Genomic DNA, 24,801 nt, shown 5'->3' with positions numbered 1-24,801 from the left:
TTATACCTATATTTATCACTACTTAATAATACAGAAATAAAATATAATCAGAGCTTATTGCAAATAAAGATATCATGTCTTTGTGACAAAATATGATAGTTACGAATGTGTCCCCAGCCTCATCCAATACATATGAATTGAATAGAATTAATTTATTTCGTTATATATTTATATTGTGAAAGTGTAAATAAAACTTCAGTGATGTAATACGGACCTAACAAGAGTTAATAACGTTAATGTATGCTTAAAAATAAATGAAATGTTAGCAAATATTTTTCATATTTTCTTATACCTAACCGATCTCCTTTTATGTGTACCTATTATATTGAAAGCAGCCGAAGATGAAAGACGAGATAATTTATTTAATATCCGCTCCGTTATCATACTTCGTGTATTCATTTATGCGCAAACATCTCAGAATGTATCAAATTGTGACCAGATTTTTTTAATGGACTGTCGTTTATTTATACCCATGCCTTTAAGCAGATTTTGTTATGTATTCAGAAAATATAATGACACATTTTTTAATACGGTTTCAATGAGGTAGAAGTTTGTCAAATAATGAAAATATTTCAAAGAAAGCTAAATAATTCAGAAGTGAAATATATAGAGATCTAGTCAAATGTCTGTATCGAATGAGTAGGTACTCCATACGAAGTACTCACCTACTAATTTCATGGTATAATGGACTAAACCTATGGAAAATAACGGAGAAACGGAGGTTTTTTTCTCAACGCACTACACTACACATAATATAAGTACAGGACAGCCACTTCCAGAAGTCTATATGCTACATGGTATCCTGATATTGCCATTCAAAGGGCGTGCTCATCAGCTGCTCGTCGTTATAAATAAAAAATACCATGACCAATCTGTATAATTCCAGCTAGTAAGTAGACGTCGACAGTCTATTTTTTGAGTATGGTAAACCGACCCTGGGTTCCGACGCTCAACTATTGACGAAGCAACCGGAAAAACGATCTGAGGTATATCTCAAACCATACAGCGCGATCAGTGATCACAAACAAAATTAATGATGCAGCTGACAAAATATTCTTCAATAAAATGTTGATTGATGGTAAGGATTCTGCGATCTAACTTTCCGTCATAAACAATTTTATGCTCGGGAAATCCACTTTCTATTAGTTTACAAAAATATTTACCGGTTTTGCAATTTGAAATTAAAATTATTTTAGAAATATCATTATATCTTTTTCATAAGCTATCTTTTCTTTTATCTATGATCTAACCATCTAACCGAAGGTCTGCATGATAAATCTGTACTTAGAAGTAATTTATCCTTACATATTATAAAACAGTCCTCTGCCGCGTCTGTCTATTCACGATAAACTCAAAAACTACAGCACGGAAGAATTTTCATGCGGTTTTCACCATTCATAGATTGTGTGGTTCCTGAGGAAGGTTTGTGTGTATAATTTATTATATTTTTGCCAGATCGAAGCCGGGACGGGTCGCTAGTTGGTTCGTAATTACAAAAATATTATATTAATATTTCTAAAATCACTTTATTTTATGCGTTCCTACCAGAGAAAAACATACCAAATCCCTACATCGCTTTAGGTTAAAATAGTATTTTACTATTTCATGTATTATGTGAAATGTTATAAGATCTATTTGAAGTCATAATAATGGAGAGCCGTGTTTATTGCAATAATATAGTACACTAGCTGAGAGTTCGCTCCCGTGGTAATTTCGAGAAAATAGTAACCTATGTGTTATTCCGGATTATATTCTACTCGTGTACCAGATTTCATAGCAATCCGTCCAATAGATTTTGCGTAAAAGAGTAACAAATATACACATTTACATATCCTCACAAAGTTTCCAATTTATAATATTAGTAGGAAATTGGACAGGATGTTTGCTTTAGTAGTAGGTATACCGTTAATAAAAAACCTAGCAAGTTTTTTAAGAATTGTTTTTTAAGAAATGTTTGAAAGTAGGATTGTATAGAAAATAAGAGAAACTACTGCACGTTTTGGTAATGATATATTTAGATACATTAACATATGCATTCTTAAAAAGTATGATAGTGTAGGTATAAATAGGATAATATATTAATTTATTTACTAGATTAACAATTGAAATATGTATAGCCGGTTATGATTTCGTAATTTCAATTAGGTAGGTAATGGTAGATAAAAATGTCTACCTACAACCCAGGGAGCTATCCGCCCCAGGTTACCACCCAGCTAACTTGGAAGATGTTAATGAGGCTACATTTGTAGTCTCGTTATAATATGGCTGCAACCTAAATGCTTGAAGACGTAAATATTGGCTTCTAAATTAGTAAAAATACACAGGAACTGTACTTTAAACAAAAAAAATGTGCATATTAAAAGGTGAAATTAAGCACTTTAAACTAAGAGTAAGCACCAGTCAAAGTTGACATTGAGATTAACTTGAGCAGAAAAATGTAAAGCGCGCCATTTTGTCTAAACGATGACGGTGCGTACGTTAAAGTTAACGGCAAATTTAACTGGTATATCTTACCCTAAGTACCTATATAAAATAGTATGTAGTACTTAATTTTAATACTCATCTATCATTGAGTGAAATATAATTCATATATTGATAACGAAGCTAATAAAATGTATCTATAATTAATTAATACAATCGAAAACATAACTATAAGACAGTATATTTACGACTTAGTAACATGGTATCCATGGAGAACGAGCACAATCTAAACCCTGCCCTCAAATAATGGCCTCTATTCAGCAGTAGCTAAGGATGACATCAGTGGAGCAGGGTTTCAAACAGCACTCGTCCACCAGGCCGCGCTTGTTTCGCTCCCAGCGCACACCCGCCCCTTGGTAGTGGCGCCACAATCTTCTCTCCAACTCACGTTCCATATCATCTGATAATATAAATAATCATTATTTTAGTCCTTATATCTGTTTTTTAACAGTTTAGGCCCACAGAGAAACAAATAGGAAAGTTAGTACAAATTTCCTGCTTATTTCAAACAAAACTTCCAACATGAGAGGAGAGTTGAAAAGAAAATTTATAAACATATAACCAACACATTGCACTTTCGTAATTGAGACTACAACGCTCAATTCATTCCGTTGATTTCTTCATGTTTGACACCAAATTGTTATCATCGAATGTTTTTTGGAAATAATATTTTCATGTCAAAGTAGCTATTAATGAAATAGGAAGCCCTTCTGGCATAATAGGGACCAACTGTTTGAATGAGTTTCTTTCGGCATTTCTTCCCAGGAGTGGTCGTTTCGAAATGCTAGTAGTTTGTAGCTTTGGTAAAAATCATTTAATTTAGAATATTACGTGAAAAAAGTGCCTGTGAAGGCCTAACTTCTGAATAAATGATTTGATTTTAATTGGAAGAAAATACAGTAATAGTAAAGAGAACTTATCAGAATAACGCTAGGAAATTTGAAATTGTTAATATAATAGTACTTTTAAAAGTTGGAATTGAAAATATTTCTGAAATTTAATTCAAAAGACGTCAACGCATAATATAAAATTTAACGACCTACAAAACAATATAATAAATAGTCCAAAAGTTATTTATATACATAAGTATATAGACTAGGGATTTCCATTTACCACGATCCTCTCTTTCTTGTATACTCTTAAAAAAATCACAGCATACATTACAGCGTTATCCAAATAAATGCAGCAACCTATCTTCCAAAAACACAGAATGAATTAATCAGTTGATATGATTACTCACACAGCGAGGGTATTCTCCTCTTCATGACATAGTCCGCTCCATAGCACAGCAGTACACGAGCCTTCGCGAGCTCTGTTCCACAGAGAGTCACTTTATCTTCCGCCTTCACATCCACGATGAGCACCAAAAATGTTAAACTCCATATCACGACGATTTTCATGCTAAAACAAAATACAATCATTTCTAAAATAATATAAACTGTATCTATACAAAGTAGAAAATAAATGCGAGCGCTGTTCCTCTTGCGGCTAGTAACAAGGCTTAGGGTTTCTCACATCATAATAATCTCCAAAAGTTGCCCACGATCTAAATTTGAAAGTGTGTTAACACTAGGTGTTTATCAACCAATGTTCATCATTCTATTTGGTATTAAATTCTTCTTGGTCCATGACAAATCCCATTTTAAATGAAGTCTGCGCACAATGTCTTTTCCTTCCACAACTATTGCATTATTTGGTGTTACATTACGCATAAAAAAATATTGTTAAAAAATAAAGAGTTCCAGATTGATAACGAGTACAAAACTGTGTGATCCTAATTCCACAAATATAAATAAAGTCCACAAATTAGAAAATTGAACTATTTAAACCTTTATTACTTTGATGATATCACATCTCTCTCTGTATTCTTCAATTCACAAAAACGTTAACAGTTAAAAAAAACTAAGCGTAATTATGTACAAAATTTACATACCATGCCACGGATTAAATTTAAGAGAATCAAAATCGTCACTAACTTATTTCATTTCATTGCACAAATAAATAAAACACTTATAAAATAATGGAAAAATTACAAAAAAAAACAGCTTGTTAAAAAAGTTTAACGGTAATGTAACACCATGTGTTAAATTTTCAGATGTAGCGTGACTTTTACCCATTTTTGATGCATTGATATTAAATGACACTTGTACTTACTTACAGCCTGTGTTTTCCGAAGTGATGTAGATAAACGATTAAAATTTTATGTAAATTTAATGTGAACCCAGGTCTATATAAAGGTTTTGGTATTATAAGGGTAAAGTCACATTGTTACTGCCACTGGTAATACTTGTTCTAACTCATGAAATGTTTAAGGCTGGTATGCCCGTACCGTATGCCTTATGTACTTCTTCTTCTTCTTTGCGTGTCGATGGCAATCAACGCTCTATTGGGTGCTACCTAAATATATTCTTTCCAGAATCGAGCCACTTCGATGGCTTCATCGGAAGCCATCAAGTCATGTATGTCAAGCCTTATGTACTAAGGATACAGAAGACCGTGGGAAGTTGAAAAGAAAATTAGGAAAGCGGGCCCTGGGGTAACAATGAGAGAAAGATACACCCTAATAACATCAACATTGAAATTGAAACTAAGTGAAATTTACAAACGCCGCCGTCTACAATACTATAACTTCAACTACAATACAGCTTAATATAACTAGGGTAGATGACATTTTTTTATTTTGATGACTATTCGAAAGCCCATATATTATTAAGAAATACAAATGCCTGATTACTGTGATAATGACAATACTTTCAAAGATATGACAACAATAAAATCACACATTTATGGACTCGTCCAAATGCTGCATTCTGAATGATAACAGCGAGACGTCACGATTAAGCGAAAAAAGCTATGTTTGTTCGACAGCTACCTTAAAGATGACTTCTTCATAAAAGTTGTTTCAAAATTTTAGTTTTTTACGATGGTTGAATTTATTTTCTCAATAATATGAGATTTGGTGATATGGTGTATGTATGTAAGTATTACATACAATTCCTTAGTGCGAAGCCGTATCAACATCGCTAGTTTTTCATAAAACTTATGCTCTGTTCTTGTAACTTTCCCTAATATTCTAGTAAATATATACATATCCTATGTACGGATGAATAGCTTCTGATACAAATTCGATTTGTCACACAATTATGCGTGTATCTATGAATGAACTGCGTCATTGAGCCGTTTATCTAAACTGCTCAACCATACACCATAATCATTTTTGTTATAATAAATACCTATAATTACTTGATTTTTTAAAAAATTGAACCCAGGTTTATATTACAACGGCCGTGGTGAATGTAAACCTCACATAGAAGCCGTAATATCTACCTGTAACCTAGAGGTCTCAGGTTCAAATCCAACAAGTTCATGGTAATTGCAAGAAATACATTATCGGCTGAAATTTTGCCGAATGTGGATTATGTAATATACAACGTGGTTCGCTGATATAGTAAGTATATTTACTTTAACTACGCACATACCAAATTTCATGAAAATTGGTCCAGCAGTTTAGCCGTAAAAGGGAAACAGACAGACACACACTTTCGCATTTATAATATTAGTATGGATCTAGCAGCCCGGCCCGGCTTCGCTCAGGTAAAACAATTATTGTACATCTAAACCTTCCTCAATCATGAACATTAAAAAAAACATATCAAAACGCGAGTTCGCGGAGTTTCAAAGATCTATGCATACATACGAGACAAAGAGGCAGACAGTGGCTTTGTTTTTATAATATGTAGTGGTGGGTACCCGAGTAATAATATAGGCATAGGAAGATGAAGTTTGAATAGTCTATATAAATCCTAGGATAATCCTAAGATTTATATTTTTTTGTTTGGAACGAAAAAACTCAAAAAAATTTGGCGCAGAGGGTGGCCACCATTTTGATAATGAAATAACAAAATACACCAGTTGGAATAAAAATGCAGAAAGAAAGAAAGATGCAGACTACATCAATCCCTCACCTGCAACCATGCATATAATCTGACCACCTTTATTTTCGAAGTGGGTTAACAAAAACCATAATAAATACGAGGGTTGTGATGTGAATGTGACGTGTCCAAGTGAACAATCCATCAAAAAGGCATTTCCGTAATCCTCTTTTGGATAGCCTTTCCTATTTTCTCCACCTTCGTATATTTTCTATGTGTATGTTGTATATCATAGCCCTATTCTACAATATAGGTATACATAGTACTAGCTGCGTCCCGGGGCTTCTCTCCCGTGGGAGTTTCGGGATAAAATCTACCCTATGTGTAATTCCAGGTTATATTCTACCCGTATACCAAATCTCATAACAATCTGTCCAATAGAGAATTTTTTTTTCTCTGACAAATCACACAGATTGAGCTAGCCCCAAAGTAAGTACGAGACTTGTGTTATGGGATACTAACTCAACGATACTATATTGTATAACAAATACATATATAGATAAACATCCAAGACCCGGGCCAATCAGAAAAAGATCATTTACCATCATGACCCGCCCGGGGATCGAACCCGGGACCTCTCGGTTCAGTGGCAAGAACCTTATCACTGCGCCACCGAGGTCGTCAAAGAGTAAGATTTTGCGTGAAAGTGTAACAAATATAGACACATACATCCTCAAAAACTTTTGCGTTTATAATATTAGTAGGATAATATCACTCATTGTAATAAAGTTAAAGAGGTTGCATAATTGTTCGATGATAGTTCCAGAGCACTAACTATATTTTATGTGCATATTTCTGCATTCATTTAGACTGTCCGTAATCCACATCGAAGCGAAGCTTACACATATTGTATAATATATATGTACGATAGCTTTTAAAAAACAGCCAAGAAAACAACAGTTGGTTTGAATGACAAAATAGAAGAAAAGATATAACTAAAACCATACAAATTGACGAATAAGCCATTTTCCGAAGAGGGTGAAATGTGAATTTGCATTTCCCTTCTAACTATCGAGTCGATTTGCAGTGAGACGCAGCTAACCAATCACAGTGCGACATTGTGATGCGACGACAAGCACACCGCAATATAAAGGTATCAATTGCCGGTAGATGAACATTCTGCCGCTCGCTGACCACGGTTCTTTGTAACAGGACCCGAAACCTCCGTGATATAAAAAGGTACGAAAGCCTATATATTATTTATACATAATAATGGAACGCGAAAAATTTAATTTGGATAAAGAATATATAGTTACTCGAAAAACACGTGTTTGTATAATGTGAAATCGATTTAATATTTAAATTCCGCGATAACTACTTATCCCACTTTTTCATGTCCATTTAATCAATTCATATTCTCTGCAAAATCTAATCAGGAAACATCCAATATTTTATTATTTAATGAATTCCAATAAATATTGAAAACACACTAGGATTCAGTATGGAGCATTTTATTTTGTTGTTTTGATTTTTCCAATAAATTCTTGCAAATATATAAATGTATGTTATAAATGTAATAAAGTTTTTAGAGCACATACCATTTTTAGAGGTAAAGCCTATAGAATTTGTAATTAAATAACATACATAACGCATTGGTCATATCAAACTGAGAGTTACATATTCTCAGGCAGAGACTTTAAACATTCAGAAACTGTTTATGCTTATTATTACAAATATATTCAAAACAACATTAATTGCAGGACTTTTATAATGTAAATACTAGTTTAAAAATAGTCAACGACTCTCACACGTATAATAACAATAAGTTCTATGTGTTACTTGCTCAACTACATCATAAAAATCCATACCGTTTTTCTTTTATAACTTCATTTATTTACATTCCACAAGTTCGACTAAAGTACCCTGTGTCTCATTTCATTTATCAACATGTGTCATTCAATATTCTATTTGTGATTAAAATGTAACTAATAAATAATAATACTCCATGGAAATCAAGTCAGGTTAATCTTCAACTTCAAACAGATCTGGGTTTTCTCTGATGACCCTGGAGTCATTTGGGCAGTACATGATGATGGTGGCGACGGTGCAAGGGTTGTCACAGCACTCCGTCGCTATCTGGCGGCGGACGCGTCGCCAACGTTCTTTTTCCAGAGAAAGTAACTTGGTTTTCTGCTCTTGCACGCTTTTTGGCGCCATTTTTTCTGCAATATTAAACACTCTTCATTAGTTATGATGAGTGCAAGCTTTTAAGTTTAAATTATTTAAGGTTTATGAAGTGTTAAAACTGACTAGAATTTCAAATTGTTTTGGTTCGCATTTTATTAGGGACCTGCCTATAGAAACAAGGGCTTTTCAAAATGAACATTATTCAATATATGCTATATGATTTTGTAGATGTACGTATGTATATTGTACGTTTGTAGATGTCGCAAATTAACGCAACGCAGTGAATAATGCGTCGGTAATTTCGAAGAAAGGCACACCAAGACGGACGTGTATCTTTTGACAATCTTGTACGAGTATATATTGTTGCAAACATTATCGACGACGCTGGCCACCCAGCTGCTACAAATGAGCAGCATGTCAGTGATCTTGTAGAAAGACATGCCCGTCAAGACCGAGTTATCCCTCTTGATAACCTTGTACATGTTGTCATCGCAAATCAACCCGGTAATGAAAATTAGTATCGGTAAATTTGATATAAGACATACCCATCAAAACAGAAGTATCCCTTTTGACGATCTTGTATGTGTTGTCGCAGACCTTGGTGATGACGCTAGCCAACCAGCTGCTACAGATAAGTAGCGTGTCGGTGATCTTGAAATTGACTGGTTCCTCGGCGACCACGCTGTCTCTGCATAGAAGCAGAATAATGTAAACCTGCAACAATATGTACCAATTATAATTTACTATATTAGTCATATAATATAAGATTAAAATGATGTCTTATAGAAATGAGCTTCATTGCAATCTAGGTCAGATGATATTCATTGAATTTTTAGTTATTTGTGACTCAGAGTCACATCCTGTCTTTTTGTTTTGATTTTTGACAATACTTCTATGGAGTTTGCAGGAATTAAGAACAGTGGGTTTAAGTGTATTTTATTTATTATTTTTAAATGTGTGGAAGGCGTCGTTGTCCCCATTTAAAATAGGTAAATATTTGTCACTTAATTATAGTGCATTAAAAGATACAACGTTATAAGTTTGATTCACAAACACCTCCCAAATATGTGTGTATTAGTTGTATTTGATTTTGTCAAAGTAAACCAATTCGTCGAGATAATCACGTCCGTTCAAAACAAGTTCGTTAGTGAACAACAAAAATACTGTAGGAACGAAAAATACGAGGTCGTGTGAGACAGACAGGATTAATATTGTATCCGCAACATTTCTAATCACGCAAATGGAAAAAGAGGCAAAAACTTGTCAGGCTAAAACTTGTTATTATTAAGGCAAGCCTTTTTGCAATAGCAATAATTAAACCTATCTTGATTATGACTATTAAGATAGTGTTAAAACTAACTACCTTTTCATGTTAAATTGAAAAATAATATTACAATTAAAACAGTAACTAACTTCTTATGTTTTTGTTTTTCTTATTAAGTATGATTACCAACTGAAGGTTTAACCACATCAGTTTTATTATTTTCACTAGAAATTTAGTAGTTAAATTGATCCCGTAGAGTAGTGGCAAATAGACAGCCTTATTAGCCACCAACAATAATATAAAACTTTTTACTTATTGTTTTGTAACTGTTTTGTACTATTTCCTTTGTGCCATTTTAAAAATATTTCACGAGAAAGAAAGAAAGAAAAATAAATTAAAAATTTTGAGACTTGAAAAAGGTGCCGGGCATTTCATTTCACGATCACAAGCCTGGTAGCACAGTGTAAATGATACCTAGGCAACAGAGATAACTTCGTGCTAAGGATTGAGCCTTCGCACACAGTCGTTAGGTCTTTGATGCAGTATGTATGTAGTTAGCGTTCTAATTAATAATTATTTTGATGATAAAGGCACAGAATTAATAAATATTAGATATTGACTTTTAATGCAAATTTTTTACGCGTGCTTTTATTTCCTTTAGAAGATTATTGTCAATTTTGTGTTTTCCGTTTTCGCGCAATAACTTGATTAGAATAAACTTTGTAATAACAAATATATAAATAAATAAAATTATTATTTGAATATACATAAAAAATTAAATATATTATAAAATTAATTAGCAAGTTCAGGAGCTTAATTTACACGGAATTTCTACATTGGTCAGTGGCATAAAATAATATTATTTCTAACTGAAAATATGGCCAACTATAGCGTGTTTCGTCACGTGTTCTGCTAATTAGTCTCTGTCTGTTCCTAATAAAATTAAAACTTATTGTTAAGTTAGAAATATAAATCTAGGTATACCTTAAATATAACTAAAAAATATATCACAAATTAAATGAACCTCACAATTTAACACATTTGAAAAGAAATCACAAAAGAAAAACGTACAACGTATAAGGATTTCAGTCTTGTCGACATGGTGGCCGGTTGGCGGAGCTGGTCACTAGTCCCTGCGGCTGTTACCTGACGAATGGGACTGGCATGAGAGAGCGCCTCTAAAAATAGACCCGCCGTGGTCCAGAGTACGGAGTTACTTAAAACTTGTTTATATCGATTACGCCGTTTACAAAACATGAGATAACAGATTTCTTCTAAATTTATTGATTTTTCTAGCGACGAAACATTTAGAAATGTCTCTATACTTTTTTTACGATATTGTCAGACAAATGAATTTTTACAATTACAAATGAATTCATTCAATTTGTTACTCCTTTCCCAGTTAGCTGGATGAAAATTACATTTTTCAGGCCTTGTTTTGTAATTTTGTATTACACACATCTACCACACATTGGTTGTGCTTAAAATTTTCAAAATACACATAATACATATTGTGTAAAGCATTTAATCAGTATTAGCATACAATCACCACATTTGTTATAAGCGCCACGAGTCTCGAATATTTTTTTTACTACTAAATAAATCTTTGTTGTTTACACGTAACTAAATTATAAAGACTTTTTTACGATTATTCGAAGAGAAAAATTATAGAGAGATATACAATTTCACACCCTGTTAAAAATTCATCATCTAGATTGGTGAAATAAGGGTTGGAAATTTTATATGTTGTATGATGGATCCAAGTTTGTCGGCAATATATAAAAGTATTTAAAATTGGTGAAAATATACCCCAATTTCCAGTTTCAGATATCCATATGTGTAAATAATATATATCACTTTGATTATATATATAAATTATTTGATTGTAGATATTGCAGAATTAGAATCTAAACTCCACTCAGTACCAACAAAAAACCTATTAAATCAAAAGCGCTATCATTGACACGAGATCAAAGCAAAATAATGTCAAGGTTGTAATAATATTATGATATATGTAGACCTATACAACAAAACATATATATACAAATAATAAAATACAAATAATATTAATTAAAGCAAAAATAAAATATACTTACTTAATATAGTAGAACAAATAAAGCCACCATTACAAAGTATAAAACAATGTCACTTCCCACTGACTGTCTGTCCCTAAGTATGATTAGATCTTTAAAACTACGCAATAGATATTGAAGCGATTTTTTTAAAATAGCTTAGTGTTTCAATAGGAAGCTTTGTATGTATAAACCATGCAAATGTTTTCCCCCTTGTGTAACCGGGCTGGCCGCTAGTCATACATATAATAAACTAGATACAACTTCAATATATCGCTAAAGTAACCCCTAATAAGGAACAATATCTGCTCCTACCTATAATATTTAGGTACATATGGCTTTTGTGCCTTACCCACAATACATAGCCCCCTGACGGGTTTCAAGCTACCGAAACGAAAAGAAAAACCAAGAAATTTCATAGTATAGACAACTATTATATTATAAATAAAATGTAAGAAGGAAGTCTATAAGTCATTTCCAGTTCATTATGCATCATGTAACACGGGAATCCCAGATGTGTACAGGCGACAACAAGAATGATACGACTAATTTGCTAATTTATACAGACAGTTTTGTGTGACCGCCAATTTCATATGATTCCTGTCTAAATGTGAAATGCACCCATCGGATTTTCCTCATATGACACACACTTCATTCGTTTTTACATGTTATTATTGTTTTACTCAATATTATATTTAATCATTATCATAGACGACCTTAGCAGCACGTGTAGAGTGTAACACGTGTAGTAAACTCGGTGACATCTCTAGCAGCGGGCATGCTAGGTTACAATTATTGCCATCTTGGTTAGTAACACATATTATTTCTGTACAAGTCTATCAACTCGTGTAACAACAGGTCGATGGTGACAAATAGTTAACGGATTAGGTAATTAAGGCTTCGTGGTAATCACTGGATGGAATAGTATGTAATCCCATGCACGTACGTGGGATTACATAGATATGCAATAAATATCTAATATACAAATAAATAGTTTTGTTAAATAGCTACTCTAACACCCATTTTTGTCGTTATGAGTAGAATAATCTCCTAATTGCACATCAACTCTTGGTGCTACTATTCATATCAGTATTTCGTATTTCTTTTCACTTTAATGCAAAACTAATAATATTATAACAATATAAATTTATATTATAAACAATTATTATTTTCCAATATTTATACTCATAGATTTGAAGTCCCTGCACGAAGAGTCGTGCAGACTTTTCCAATCTATGCTATGATAAAACATCTAATATTTGACCTCAGAAATGATCCAAACAAGTCAACAGTACTTACTCAATAACCACCCAGTACTTAAAGACGTAAATATTTTTAAATAATTAGAGAGTAAACACCTCATTCCGAGGTCTATACAAAGATGTCAGCGCACATAGCAACACAGATAACGATACAGAACGGAACTTAACATTCTATAATTAGAATGTAGGGGTCATACAAGAAATCCGTCTAGTAACAAGATATTAACTTCTCGCGCTTTCAGAAAGAAATCATTTTTATGTTTGTTTTTTTTTCTGCAATAAAGAGTTTGCAAACAAACAAAACAAGCAGCCAAATAAATTTATTTACCGGCGCAGAATAAAGTTTCAATATTATAGATAAAAATATTTAGAACTTAAGTGCTAATTTACATATGTAGGTTAGTTCGCGAGGTACAGAGACAAAGAAAACTATAGACAATGGATAAAGTGGAAATCCTATAATTTTTTAAATTATTACCTAACATAAAGCGGTAACATAAGCGTTGCGAAATACAACATATGATAAGAGATAAAAGATATCAGCGATCTGTCTCGTTTCTACTCGTGTGTTTCTCTTTCTTGCACTTATGAGCGAAATATTGTTGACATATAGTTTCTCAGTCAAAGGCAAGATGCAGAGAAACAGCTGCTGGGCGGGTTACATTAGTAGAGGCGGGAGGTTGTTGAAGCCAGTGATTAGAGCCTGATTAATATTTATAACTGTCAATATGGGAATGCCCTCCACGAAGAGTGTAAAAACCACAAAGTATAGCATAGTGCATACATTCAAAACTGCATGGCCTGGACAATCGCTCTCATCCCAGGAGTTTCCATTTCTGGCTCCGACGACCCGAAGTCAAGAACCCGCTTGAAAAATAGATCTTTTTTGATGACCACAGCCGGATTTTACAAGTGACCGCCTACAGAGAAATGACGTCGCTTTGAGAAAGCTATTGTTGCCGATAAGCAACAATAACTGATATGTTATCAAGAATTTGCTTATTCTTTAGTCGCCTGGTAGAACTTCCACGGGAGGATATGGGTGGATATATATGAACCAGTGACAAGAAACTTGCCAATGTAGATCTGATACGAATCGTCCGTTATGAAATCTCCAATGCGGTCGGTAACGAAAATTTATATTTAAAAATCATTAGTAAATTGACCTAACCTTAATTATGTTGTTATTGTCGAGATATCGGCAGACAGCCCTATGGCGGCGCCTGATAACTGATAACACCACGTAAACAAGGGACGCGCGCGTGGCGTCGCCCATTTGACACAATTCAACTATTATATTATTCATAAATAATCATTATTTATTTATTTCGCCTGGACCCGGCGACCTTAGATAATAGTTGAGTCATTTGCGAAAGAGTTCAAAATAAAAATCGTTGCCATGGCCGATTTATAATTACTAACACGTGCCACAAAAAACAAAGTAAGATATCATTATTTTTCCCGAAATTGTATTATTCTACAACATTATTTATGAATGAATAATCATTTAATAAATTACAGATGAGAACTATCTAGAAATGGACCAACTGAAATTCTATAGGAGGGTAAATTTGTAAGCCTTTTTATTATGAAAGTTGTGTCCCACTCTCCCAATCTCGTTAATATTGAGTACCGCAATTTTATTATCCTTTGTTACAGTCATTGTATTTTCAGACATATTTTTACATTATTTATTTTTTTAAATACTATTTCATTTATTATTAATAAAACAGAGATTCCTGATTCCATTCTAATGTACCACAGAATCCTATGGGAATCGTACGGAAATTCGTCCTATGGAAACGTACTTTCGGGATAAAAATCCTATATGTTAATCCAAGATATCAGCTACCTCAATAACAAATTTCATAAAAATTGGCTTAGCCGTTTGAGCGTGAAGAAGTTACGTTAACGTAAGTTATAATATTAGTGGTATAATGTGATTAATGCGATGTCAGCAGACAGTCCCCGCCTTGGACGATTAGGCTGAGCGACTTTGGGTACACATGATTGCACACACTACATTAAGGGCTGCCGAAGTAACTCACTAACGATAAATCGCCGGGCTTAATTTGATTGATAACCCGATTGCGCCTTAGGGACCATCCAAACGGGTGTTGATTGAATCTATAGATTACAGCCCTCCTGTTCCTAAACATTAACTGATAAACTGGTCACGGTAAACTCCAGGTGATACCTCATTTTAATAGTCCTTTGTACGGCAATCTATGAATCTGAAAGAATCAAATTACACCTTTGAACTTATACGTGAAAGTACATAACTGAATAAAAAACCATTGTTCCCCTTGGGGGAATTATTACAAGCCGGTGGAAATATAAATGTGAATTTTAGAATTTTGTTTGCATTAGTGTTCTTTTTTTGAAATATGTATTTATAATGCAGACTGGCAAAAATATGACCGTTTTTTTTTAAATACCTACAACTATTGAAAACGTGGCTTCCGAGTTTTGCAACTCTGTCTCTGTCTTTAAGATAAGAGATCCGCAGAAAGCGCAGAAATCCGCAGAAACCCGATTCATTAACTTTTATTACAGAAAAATATTGTTTAAAGTAACCTCCTCTAAAACGGAGATTTGCATTTTATTAGGAAACTAGACCGGTTTAAACCTCACTTAAAACTTTCTAGGCTGATAAATTTCAACGCGCATTTAAAAAAATCTGTAGGAATTATTTGGTTATCAATTCAAATATTTTTTTTATTTTAACATCGTTTGGGTTTGCGGGGTGCGAAGGTTTTGTGTAGCATTTTTGTTCACCTTATGTTCCGGAAATCTCGGTCCTGCCTGTCCCATCATTATTATTACATAAACAAAGTAGCTTCTATGTAAAATTTTAAAATAATTTCTGTCTAAATTATGGATGCTTAGATCTTTAAAACTACACAATGGATTTGATGCGGGTTTTTCTAATAGGTAAGAGTGATTAAAGAGGAAGGTTTATATGTATGTATACATAACATACATAATATTGCACCCATAGATAAAATTATTATTCTTTTATCTATGATTGCATCCGTGCGTAGCCGAAGCTGGCCGCAACCTATACTTTCCCATTTTTTCCACTATTTTAATAAACAAGCTTGGCCCGTGATTTCATTAATGTAGTTGGATATGGAATAACCTGAATAGATTTGGCAACAACAAATTTATTGTTTACTCCTGTTTATTCTGAGGGAGCTTGTTTTGCCGAAACGAGACATGAATATTTACCAGCAGGTAAGGTCTTATAAAAGGTTATATTAGTTTTTGTTTCGCGTATTTCTATCATTCTACCAGACAACGTTTTGAGAGATGTCGCAAGAATCGAGTAGGGGTTTTCAAGGCAAATGTATAAATAGTAGTGGACGATGATTTTAGTTTTTGAAACACTAGCTTCGCCTCGTAGCTCCATTCCAGTAGGAACTAAAATAAAATATATCCTACCTGTATACCTTTACACTTCCAATTTTATCGAAACCCATCTAGTAGATTTTGAGTCATTCGCATTTAAAATATTAATAGGATTTAACATTTTGATTTTATTTCATCGAATCCTGTGTAATTGTAAATGATTTATTATAAGTTTTCTCGTGTATGAATATTGTTTCTCTGCTCACGGAAACACTTAACTATACACTACAAGACTTGGTATATATTTGTATCCATAATATATTACACACTATAAGACTTGGTATATATTTGTATCCATAATATATTACACAGGACAGTTTAGGGTTCAGAAGTTACTTGAGATAAGTAGTCAGTGGTTCCCGAACTGTGTTGTTGTTGTATATATTTTTATCGGAAATTAGATGAATATGATTTCGTGTTAGCAATAAAATGGATGAATATGATTGTGTAACTCACTTAAATAAAACCAAACTTTTACGTACCTATTAAAAAACTGCACTGAAATTATTTTGGATATTTATAAACAAACACGAGGATATTTGGAATATCGAAACGAAATTATTTTAGATACAACGTCAATAGGAATATGCGTTTTGCATTTTATGAAATACACATTCTACCATGAAAACCTATGTTTTTATTCAATTTATGCATTTTGAAATATTTTCCTAACGTGTCCCACTCTAAATGCTTCTATTTATCGTGTCAATGGCAAAACTATATGACTATTAGGCCATTTTAATTATAGCTACAAATATATATAGCCTAAGTATATATAATTAATAATGTTTGGCGATATTTTAAGTAAATACAATTCCAAAGTTTAACTACTAACACCTTAAAAACTAAAGGAGAAATTCATGATGTCATGAATTTCATGTCTATGATGTCATAGAGCCGTTCAAAGTCAAAACTTTTTTGGGATAGAAATCAGCATTTTCACCCTTGGTATATATAAATAAGCATTTAGTTAAAAAGTTGTTCAGATCAAAAATAACTTAGCAAGTAATTTCCTTACAAATTCTCCTACAAAGAAACATAATTCTTTATTTAGGAGGTAATCTTGCACGTAGCATTTTCCAATTATGTAAGAATCGTTGCGTTCAACACATAAATACTGGTTTAGTAAAATGGTTTATTTATTTTATGTTCCTAATAGATGAACGCGTTAAGAGCCATCGAAATGAGACAATATGGGATGTCAGAAGAAAATATTGGAATTAGATAAATATATTGGTAAGAAATATTTTTTCCTACTTTCCTAGGAAAATCTGAACCATTGTAGTTATGGTCTCTACCTAAATACCTATTATTTACGTCTGATGAATATCAATGTTACTTAGGGACATTATTTTCACGAAGCCATTCAATAGCATCTAGATAGAAAAATGTGTAGCTAGTACCATCTTTATGTTCACCAACTTTCTCATTCGATTTGTGGCTATAGTGCATCGGTGCGCATTGGTTTAAACATTTGTTTTGCCTGCTTTTTAACGTTTAATACCGGTATGGTAACCGTAAGACTAGGAGTCAAAAGTATACCTATATGTCTTCTAAAAAAGAGTTGCAAGTCACGGAGATGGTAATGCTCCATTGGATGTGTGGTGTAACATAAAGCAATCGGTATTTATATATATAAAACGATCTTTCAAAAACATTGCTTACCTAAATGTATGACGCATTCAAATACGTCTACCCAATTACAACTATTATTATCAAATGAATTACAGATGTACAACCAAATTCCAAACCTTTTTGCTGTTGCCTAAAAAGGGACGCAATATTGAAATTTCCCGCCATAAGCAAAATCAATCCTGTTTAGAATTCTGCGCGGGTATTTTAATAAAGTCCGTCCACGTATATTTGACTCAAAGTTTTCCCTTTGTTTGGAACACTATTAATGATTAATATCTAGTTGAAACGAATGACTTTATTTTTTTACAAGTCATTTCAAACAGAAAAGTCAAACATAGTGTGCTTGCTTGACGATATTTATTACTACTAAAATAGTATTGTAAATGTTTGACGGTCAATTTGACGTTCGAACCAGAAGGTAGTAGACGTTCCTGTGATGCCCCTGGTATTACAGTTGTTCCTGGACAGCAGTGATCACTTACAATCCGATTACTCGTTTGCGGTACAATTCCAAAAAATAAAAAATTTTGATCATTGCTTTTGCTTCTATAATTTATACTAGTAAGTATAAATATAAGTGGGTATTTATATTGTCAGGGTTTAATAAAAACATGTAATTTATTAATATTTCGCCCGATTATTTTAGATGCTTTAATAAAAACAAAGTAAGTAAAGCCGTTTTCAAGAAAAAACTATTTATGCAAAACGATCCCACGCTAGTGCTGGGACCCCAGATATGATTATTGGATCATGATTATGTTATGATTATACCAACTTCCCCTTGTTGTGTTTTGGGTAGAAACTTCAAGATTATAAAATTCATAGAGACAGTTATACAATTCATGTAGTATATTGCTTCAGTGTGATTATATTTTTAACTACCTGGCTAGGTATATTATATCGCTCTGCTTTGCTTCGAGCGGAAATTCCATTATGACTCGTATGTAATGACCACATTTGCACACATGTATGTATAGTGTTTCATGTAGGTACCTATACTTCGTTCAGCAGCATTTTTGTTGACACAAAATAAACAATTGATAAAGCAACAACTTTAAACTAACTCAAATAACAGAATCTTTATTTATATGTTTATTTTTTAAAGCATAACCCAAACCCAGGCTTCGGAGGGTTACCGCTATGAATTAAGCCGATAATTATTGTCTATTATAAGTAAATGTACCCCTAATTTAATTATACATGTTATAATAATGCCAATGGCTTGTCACACAGTCTGTGACAACAAAGCGAGTATGTATGTGAAAACAAAACGAGAACGTACACGTAATATCGCCAAAACTAATATTTGGACAGTCAGGATTAGGGAAAGCTTGCCAGGCCATTACTATGTTATCTTGGGAGATAAACTAAGCGCATAATGTATTTTTTGGCTACTAACATTTATGTGACCACTTCCTAAACAATTAGTTTCATTTTGCTGCTTCGTTTGATATTTTGGAGGACAGATTAAAATTAATGAGTGAATAAGGATAATATCTGTTTAATTTATAAATCCGAATTTATTATTAATTTATGAATTTGTATTTCATATAATAATGATAATTACTGACAATTTTATAACGATGATAAAGTTTTATGACATTCAATCAATTTTATTTGCCAGTTACTGGTTGATCTATTAAAACGTGAATTTATTTACTGATTAAGAAACCCACTACTAAACAAGTGTGATTCCGTAACAGGGAACGTATTATCTGATGTTTCAGTATCTGTTCGTGGCAGTGCTTTTGAATATTGAAATATTCATCGCACACAAAAAAATGCCTTTTTGTTAGGGTTGCCTACCTTACAAATACAAACATTCGAACTATCCTACTCTTATTTAAAATTGTAATCAAGTAGGCGAATGCGTTCCTTGATTATAAAAATCTGTTGAAGAAAACCTAAAAATTACAAATATTTTTGTAGCAACACCGTTTTTACCATTTTTTGTTTGATCCTAAGGTTTGACTGGCAGAGACTGCCTTATAGCATTAAATTAACCTATTGTTAACTCTATGTAATAAATTTTTAATAAATATATTCTTTTTTTTTAATTACATAGTTACAAGTAAAGACATTATGCGCCAGGTTTTGATAAGGGACAAACAGAAGATTTTTAAGTAATACTCTCACTAATCTTTAAATGTACTCATCCAAAATTATTTGGAGCAAAGATAAAAGGTTGACAATCCTACACGTAGTTCTAAACCGTTAGAATGGTTTAAGAGCTCAAATCATACAAATATTTCTATTCAACCTGTGGTTTTCTCTGCAGAAATATAATACCGTTCGCAAACGATAAACTATTTAGGAAATTAAAATGATTGTCAAAGGAATGTTGCATTGCATCGGAAACCCTGGGTATAAACCTGGCTGACATACATACGTAACAGATTTTCTGGGCTTACATTGAATCCGATAATATTTTAATATTGTTCATATCTCTAATGGATGACAAGGAAATAAAAACTAAAGCGAATAACAAAACTGGATAAATTGGATGTAGCAATGTGGAATTAATCGTATAGTTTTTCGTAGATTTTTAATGCATGTTGTAAGTTGCAAAGATTTTTTTTTCAGAACACGGTAAAAGGCTGGTTTGATCTGAGGCTGCTACACTCTGAACTTATCACGAACAAGCAGACAGACAAATGCGGCAGAGGACGTTTTTTTATAATATGTAAGGATAAGCATGGCGCACTGATGCAGCTCTATAGTACGTCAGAAAGGCAGCAATTAAGTCCCCTAATTAAGTAAGAATTAACCTTATTTTACTAGCAATAAGTAGTTACACACAGCCACAACTTGTACAATTGTGCACAACACATGCGTTAAAATAGTTTAAACGAAGTTAGCTGGCGACGAGGAAATTGCTATCGGCAACTATTTAAAGCTAAACTTTGCCAATATTCCGGCGATTGCTCAGATCGTTTCAATCACATTCCCGAGTTTAAAACGTCTCGTGAATCAAATAGAACCAGAAATGTAGAATGCAACGGTGACGTCATATGTGAAACGGCAACTTGAATTTTCCAGAACTGACCCATTTTTGACATGATTTATTATATGATATATTCTTCTTGATTTGTACTTACTTCATATAAATTATAAATATATAAATAGAACATTACCACAGTCATACAATTTGCGATTAAATGAGCCCCACTTAACATTTAAATAATAACCAAGTAATAATAATTTTGAAATCTGAATATGAAATTATTTATTTTTTGTAGCTTTAAAAGGATAAAAGCCACTTAATATCAATTATCGATAGCAGTATTAAAGACGAAATCCCAATAATCGGCATTGTTGAAAACGTATAATGGCACAAGGTGTATCAGCAGAGTCCATGATTTGGTGCGAGTCCGGTCTGATTATGCAAACGAGGTCTAATCCAGTAACATAAGGCTTGCTATCCATATGCTTCACTGTAGATACGAGTATTTATATACGCTATTGTGCAGTGTGTAATAATTGAGAACCGCACCGTAGGAAACAAATGTGTGACAATTTATTATCTACAATAATACCAATGCATTAACTTAACAACATACCCCTTTTAACGCACTATTATTTATTTATGTACATACTACGTATATACCATACAAATATGAATTTATATACCTACAAAGGTAGGTACTACTTTTGTAACTTAGCTTTGTAATATCTTCGACCTGTTGTGTCTTAAAATAGTTGATATTGAAACTTAACTTGTAAGAAGTCGAAAATAACTTTTGACCAACTGGAAGTCAAGTAGACTGGCATTATTCGTGTATAAAACTTGTGCGATGAAAGCGCATCTGCGCGCAGCGTTGGATTAGTGCCCTAAACGAGCAGTCAAATGGCATTGTAGAACCGTCCATAGCAGATTTACTTTATACTTCGGTCCAATCACTTCAGAGGGGCAGAAAAAAAGATTAGATTTTCTCTCATTTGAAGGAGGACGTGACTCGCAATGGAAATTGACGAAGAGATTGTTACGTTACGAGTAATAGAAGAGGTTCGGCTATAATGTTCGTTATCCCTGTACGTGTTTTGAACGAATTGTTATATGTATTGTCCTGCGTGGTAATTCGATACTGAATATTTTTAGCAGTATTGATGCTATAGTAGTTTATGAACATGACGATATTATATTCACGGTTACCTACTTATAAAACATACAGCACCATGCAGAGCTACAGAGCTGTTCCCCCCAAGTTAAGTCACCCCAAGATTTGTTACACTATTCTTTCAGTAAGAGTAAACAGTATTTACTCAATGAAAAAATATTCTCGTTACGTACAATATCACTCATTGGATCGCAACTAGCGTTGTTTTTAGCGTTGATTAAGTTCCTATCATTAGGTACATTCGAAAATCTAAATAATATTTGAATTTATATATGTGTTTTTATATCGAAATGTCGACGTAGATACTTCGAAACCTTTCCATGACATTTGTGACGAAAAGTCGAGCAACATGGTTTTCATTTAAAAATAAATCTGATCCATGAATATAATGCATATTACACGTGAAATAGTAGCTCAAGTTTGTAAATTGTAATTGACTTAGCGTATCTATGAGAAAACTACAGGTCATAACAACTCAGATGCGCAGCATCTGTGTCAATAAAGTTTAGTGAAAGCTCACACCCTCGCGCCCCGGCATTGTACTTGCAGATTCCACCTGGATTTATGCAAATCTGACTTAGCTCATTTAAATTTATCTCGTCACTGCCAATATTACGGTTTCAAAGTGATGTTTTGTTGGATGTATTTCGAAAGAATACTGATACATTTATACGATTGCACCGCTCTTAATTCCGTAGGTACATCGTTAGTGTGTATAGTATGTATCGATTGATTAATGTGGTATGTATGAAAAAAAAATCCGCTATTTGAATTAAAGCTTTGAATTAAAGGCGGTCTTATTTATTGTAGCGGATTTGAAATGGTTAAAATATATCGTAATTGAATCCCTCTTTAAAATTGAGACTTTATAATGTATAAGTTAGGAATATGATCCCATTTATTTTAAAATCCCTAATTCCATCAATTTAGACCAATTCACCGCCCAGCAGGGAAAGGAAACCATGTTTATGTAAGTTCTAAATATCCACGACTACTGAAAAGGGCCAATTAGAACGCACGTGAACGATTTGTTCGACATAAATGCTTTTAAATGGCAAATATTGTTTTAATATCAGGTTTTCATGAAATACTACCTACTGATTTGCAATATCTAAGAAAAATATAACAAGACGAACTAGGTAGGCATTGGGAAGATAACTTGAAGGAGATAGCTGGTCCATCAGGGACCAGGGAAGCTAGAAACAGCGGGCAGTGAAAATGTAAATAAAAATATATAGAAAAATAAGTATATTGTAAAAATTCAGCATTAAAGGTTTATTTTATATTACCCATAAAAACAAAATTACAGACATTACAGACTAGCGCTAAATAAACAGGAATATAATATATGTGCACTTATTTACCATATACTCGTACGTACGCATGACATCCACAACGAAATTAGAAAATATTGACTAACACAAATTAACACATTCAATAAAAACGCTTTAATATCTGCTCAATCGATTTTCTTAAAATTCTGCATTGCGTAAAAAGATGCGTAAAAAGAATGTATCCCATAGGAAATTCACGCGGGCGCAGCCGGAGACAAAAGCTAGCCTTCTATAATATCCAACAACACACTATTAATTTCACTTTCAAATGTTTCACCGAAAAATACAAGTTGACTACGGTTTTATTTAGAATGTATTCAGTAACAATAATTTGAGATCAGTACGTGAAATAAAAACGGTAGGTGAAATGAGAGGGCCTAACAAAGTTAGGGGTAGAAACGTGTTAGTCACTTTTTGTTTTATTTCGTAGATATTCGCCGTAATCTTAAATTATCCGGCCCGAAACGTGAGGACTTTAGCACACAGCATCCTGTGAAACATTTTAATTTACGCCACAACAGTAAAATTATTATCAGAAAGTCATAATTTTTGTCTTCGTCGATCATGAATTCGTAGGTATACATTTTGAATTATCATGTAGAAATTATTTATTACAAGTATGAAATTATGATAGTCTACTTAGATCAAAGTTACGAATAATAAATAAGAATTTAATAAATAAACGGATAATAAATAAGAATTGGAACGACTAATAAGAATTAGTCTGATTATAATACTTATTGGGAAATCTATAAGTTTGTTGTGAAGAAAATTACCAATAGTTCAACTAGTAATACTACTTGATACCTACTACTGGAAGCGGCCGAAAATTTTAATCACCATAATCTTCACATTCTTAACTTCGGAGATTAGCATTTTGATCTTTGTTTTTGTTATGGCACTGCAGCGTCGGCAATAGAATTTGGCTTGTTAACATTCTACTTACGTGTGAGCCGTTAGTCTCTAGAGTAGATTAGGAAAACTCACTCACAAGTCTGGATGGACCCGCTAATGATAGAAAAAGTTGGTCTAAAATGTCAGTACCTAAGGTCCTGTATGACGTCAAAGAAAATGCTGTTTCGGTCGCGTTGTATTGGTCCTCACAGATTTAGCGAATTAAGCTAAGTAGAAGATAAGTAAATACTTAGATTAGGTACAACGGAAT

The 24,801-nt window shown here is 33.1% G+C and overlaps 1 protein-coding gene and 1 long non-coding RNA gene across 2 annotated transcripts; one reads left to right on the top strand and one right to left on the bottom strand.

Moving 5' to 3' along the window:
* Positions 1-1,991: 1,991 nt before the first annotated feature.
* LOC128671418 (uncharacterized) lies at positions 1,992-11,019 on the bottom strand. Its single transcript, XM_053747867.1, has 6 exons — positions 10,876-11,019; positions 9,086-9,254; positions 8,379-8,575; positions 4,640-4,746; positions 3,722-3,882; positions 1,992-2,881 (listed from the first exon to the last, which is right to left on the bottom strand). The coding sequence occupies exons 1-6, from the start codon at positions 10,903-10,905 to the stop codon at positions 2,739-2,741; spliced, it is 807 nt and encodes a 268-aa protein (XP_053603842.1). The 5' UTR covers positions 10,906-11,019; the 3' UTR covers positions 1,992-2,738.
* A 5,166-nt stretch (positions 11,020-16,185) lies between these two features.
* On the top strand, positions 16,186-20,894 carry LOC128671254 (uncharacterized). Its single transcript, XR_008404824.1, has 3 exons — positions 16,186-16,375; positions 17,709-17,785; positions 20,768-20,894. It is a non-coding gene; the product is annotated as an uncharacterized LOC128671254 (long non-coding RNA).
* Positions 20,895-24,801: the final 3,907 nt, after the last annotated feature.

The sequence above is a fragment of the Plodia interpunctella genome, chromosome 7 (assembly GCF_027563975.2).
Source record: "Plodia interpunctella isolate USDA-ARS_2022_Savannah chromosome 7, ilPloInte3.2, whole genome shotgun sequence".
Classification (NCBI taxonomy): Eukaryota; Metazoa; Arthropoda; class Insecta; order Lepidoptera; family Pyralidae; genus Plodia; species Plodia interpunctella.
Note: the sequence above shows the minus strand (reverse complement) of the source record. Positions and strands in the feature narration are given on the sequence as shown.

Excerpts from the sequence above, each read along its gene's own strand:
- LOC128671418 (XM_053747867.1), bottom strand. The coding sequence starts at position 10,905 with ATGTCGACAAGACTGAAATCCTTATACGTT. Across the intron at positions 9,255-10,875 it reads GACTGAAATCCTTATACGTT|GTTTACATTATTCTGCTTCT; the intron begins GTACGTTTTTCT and ends ATATTGTTGCAG. Across the intron at positions 8,576-9,085 it reads GGATACTTCTGTTTTGATGG|AAAAAATGGCGCCAAAAAGC; the intron begins GTATGTCTTATA and ends TTAATATTGCAG.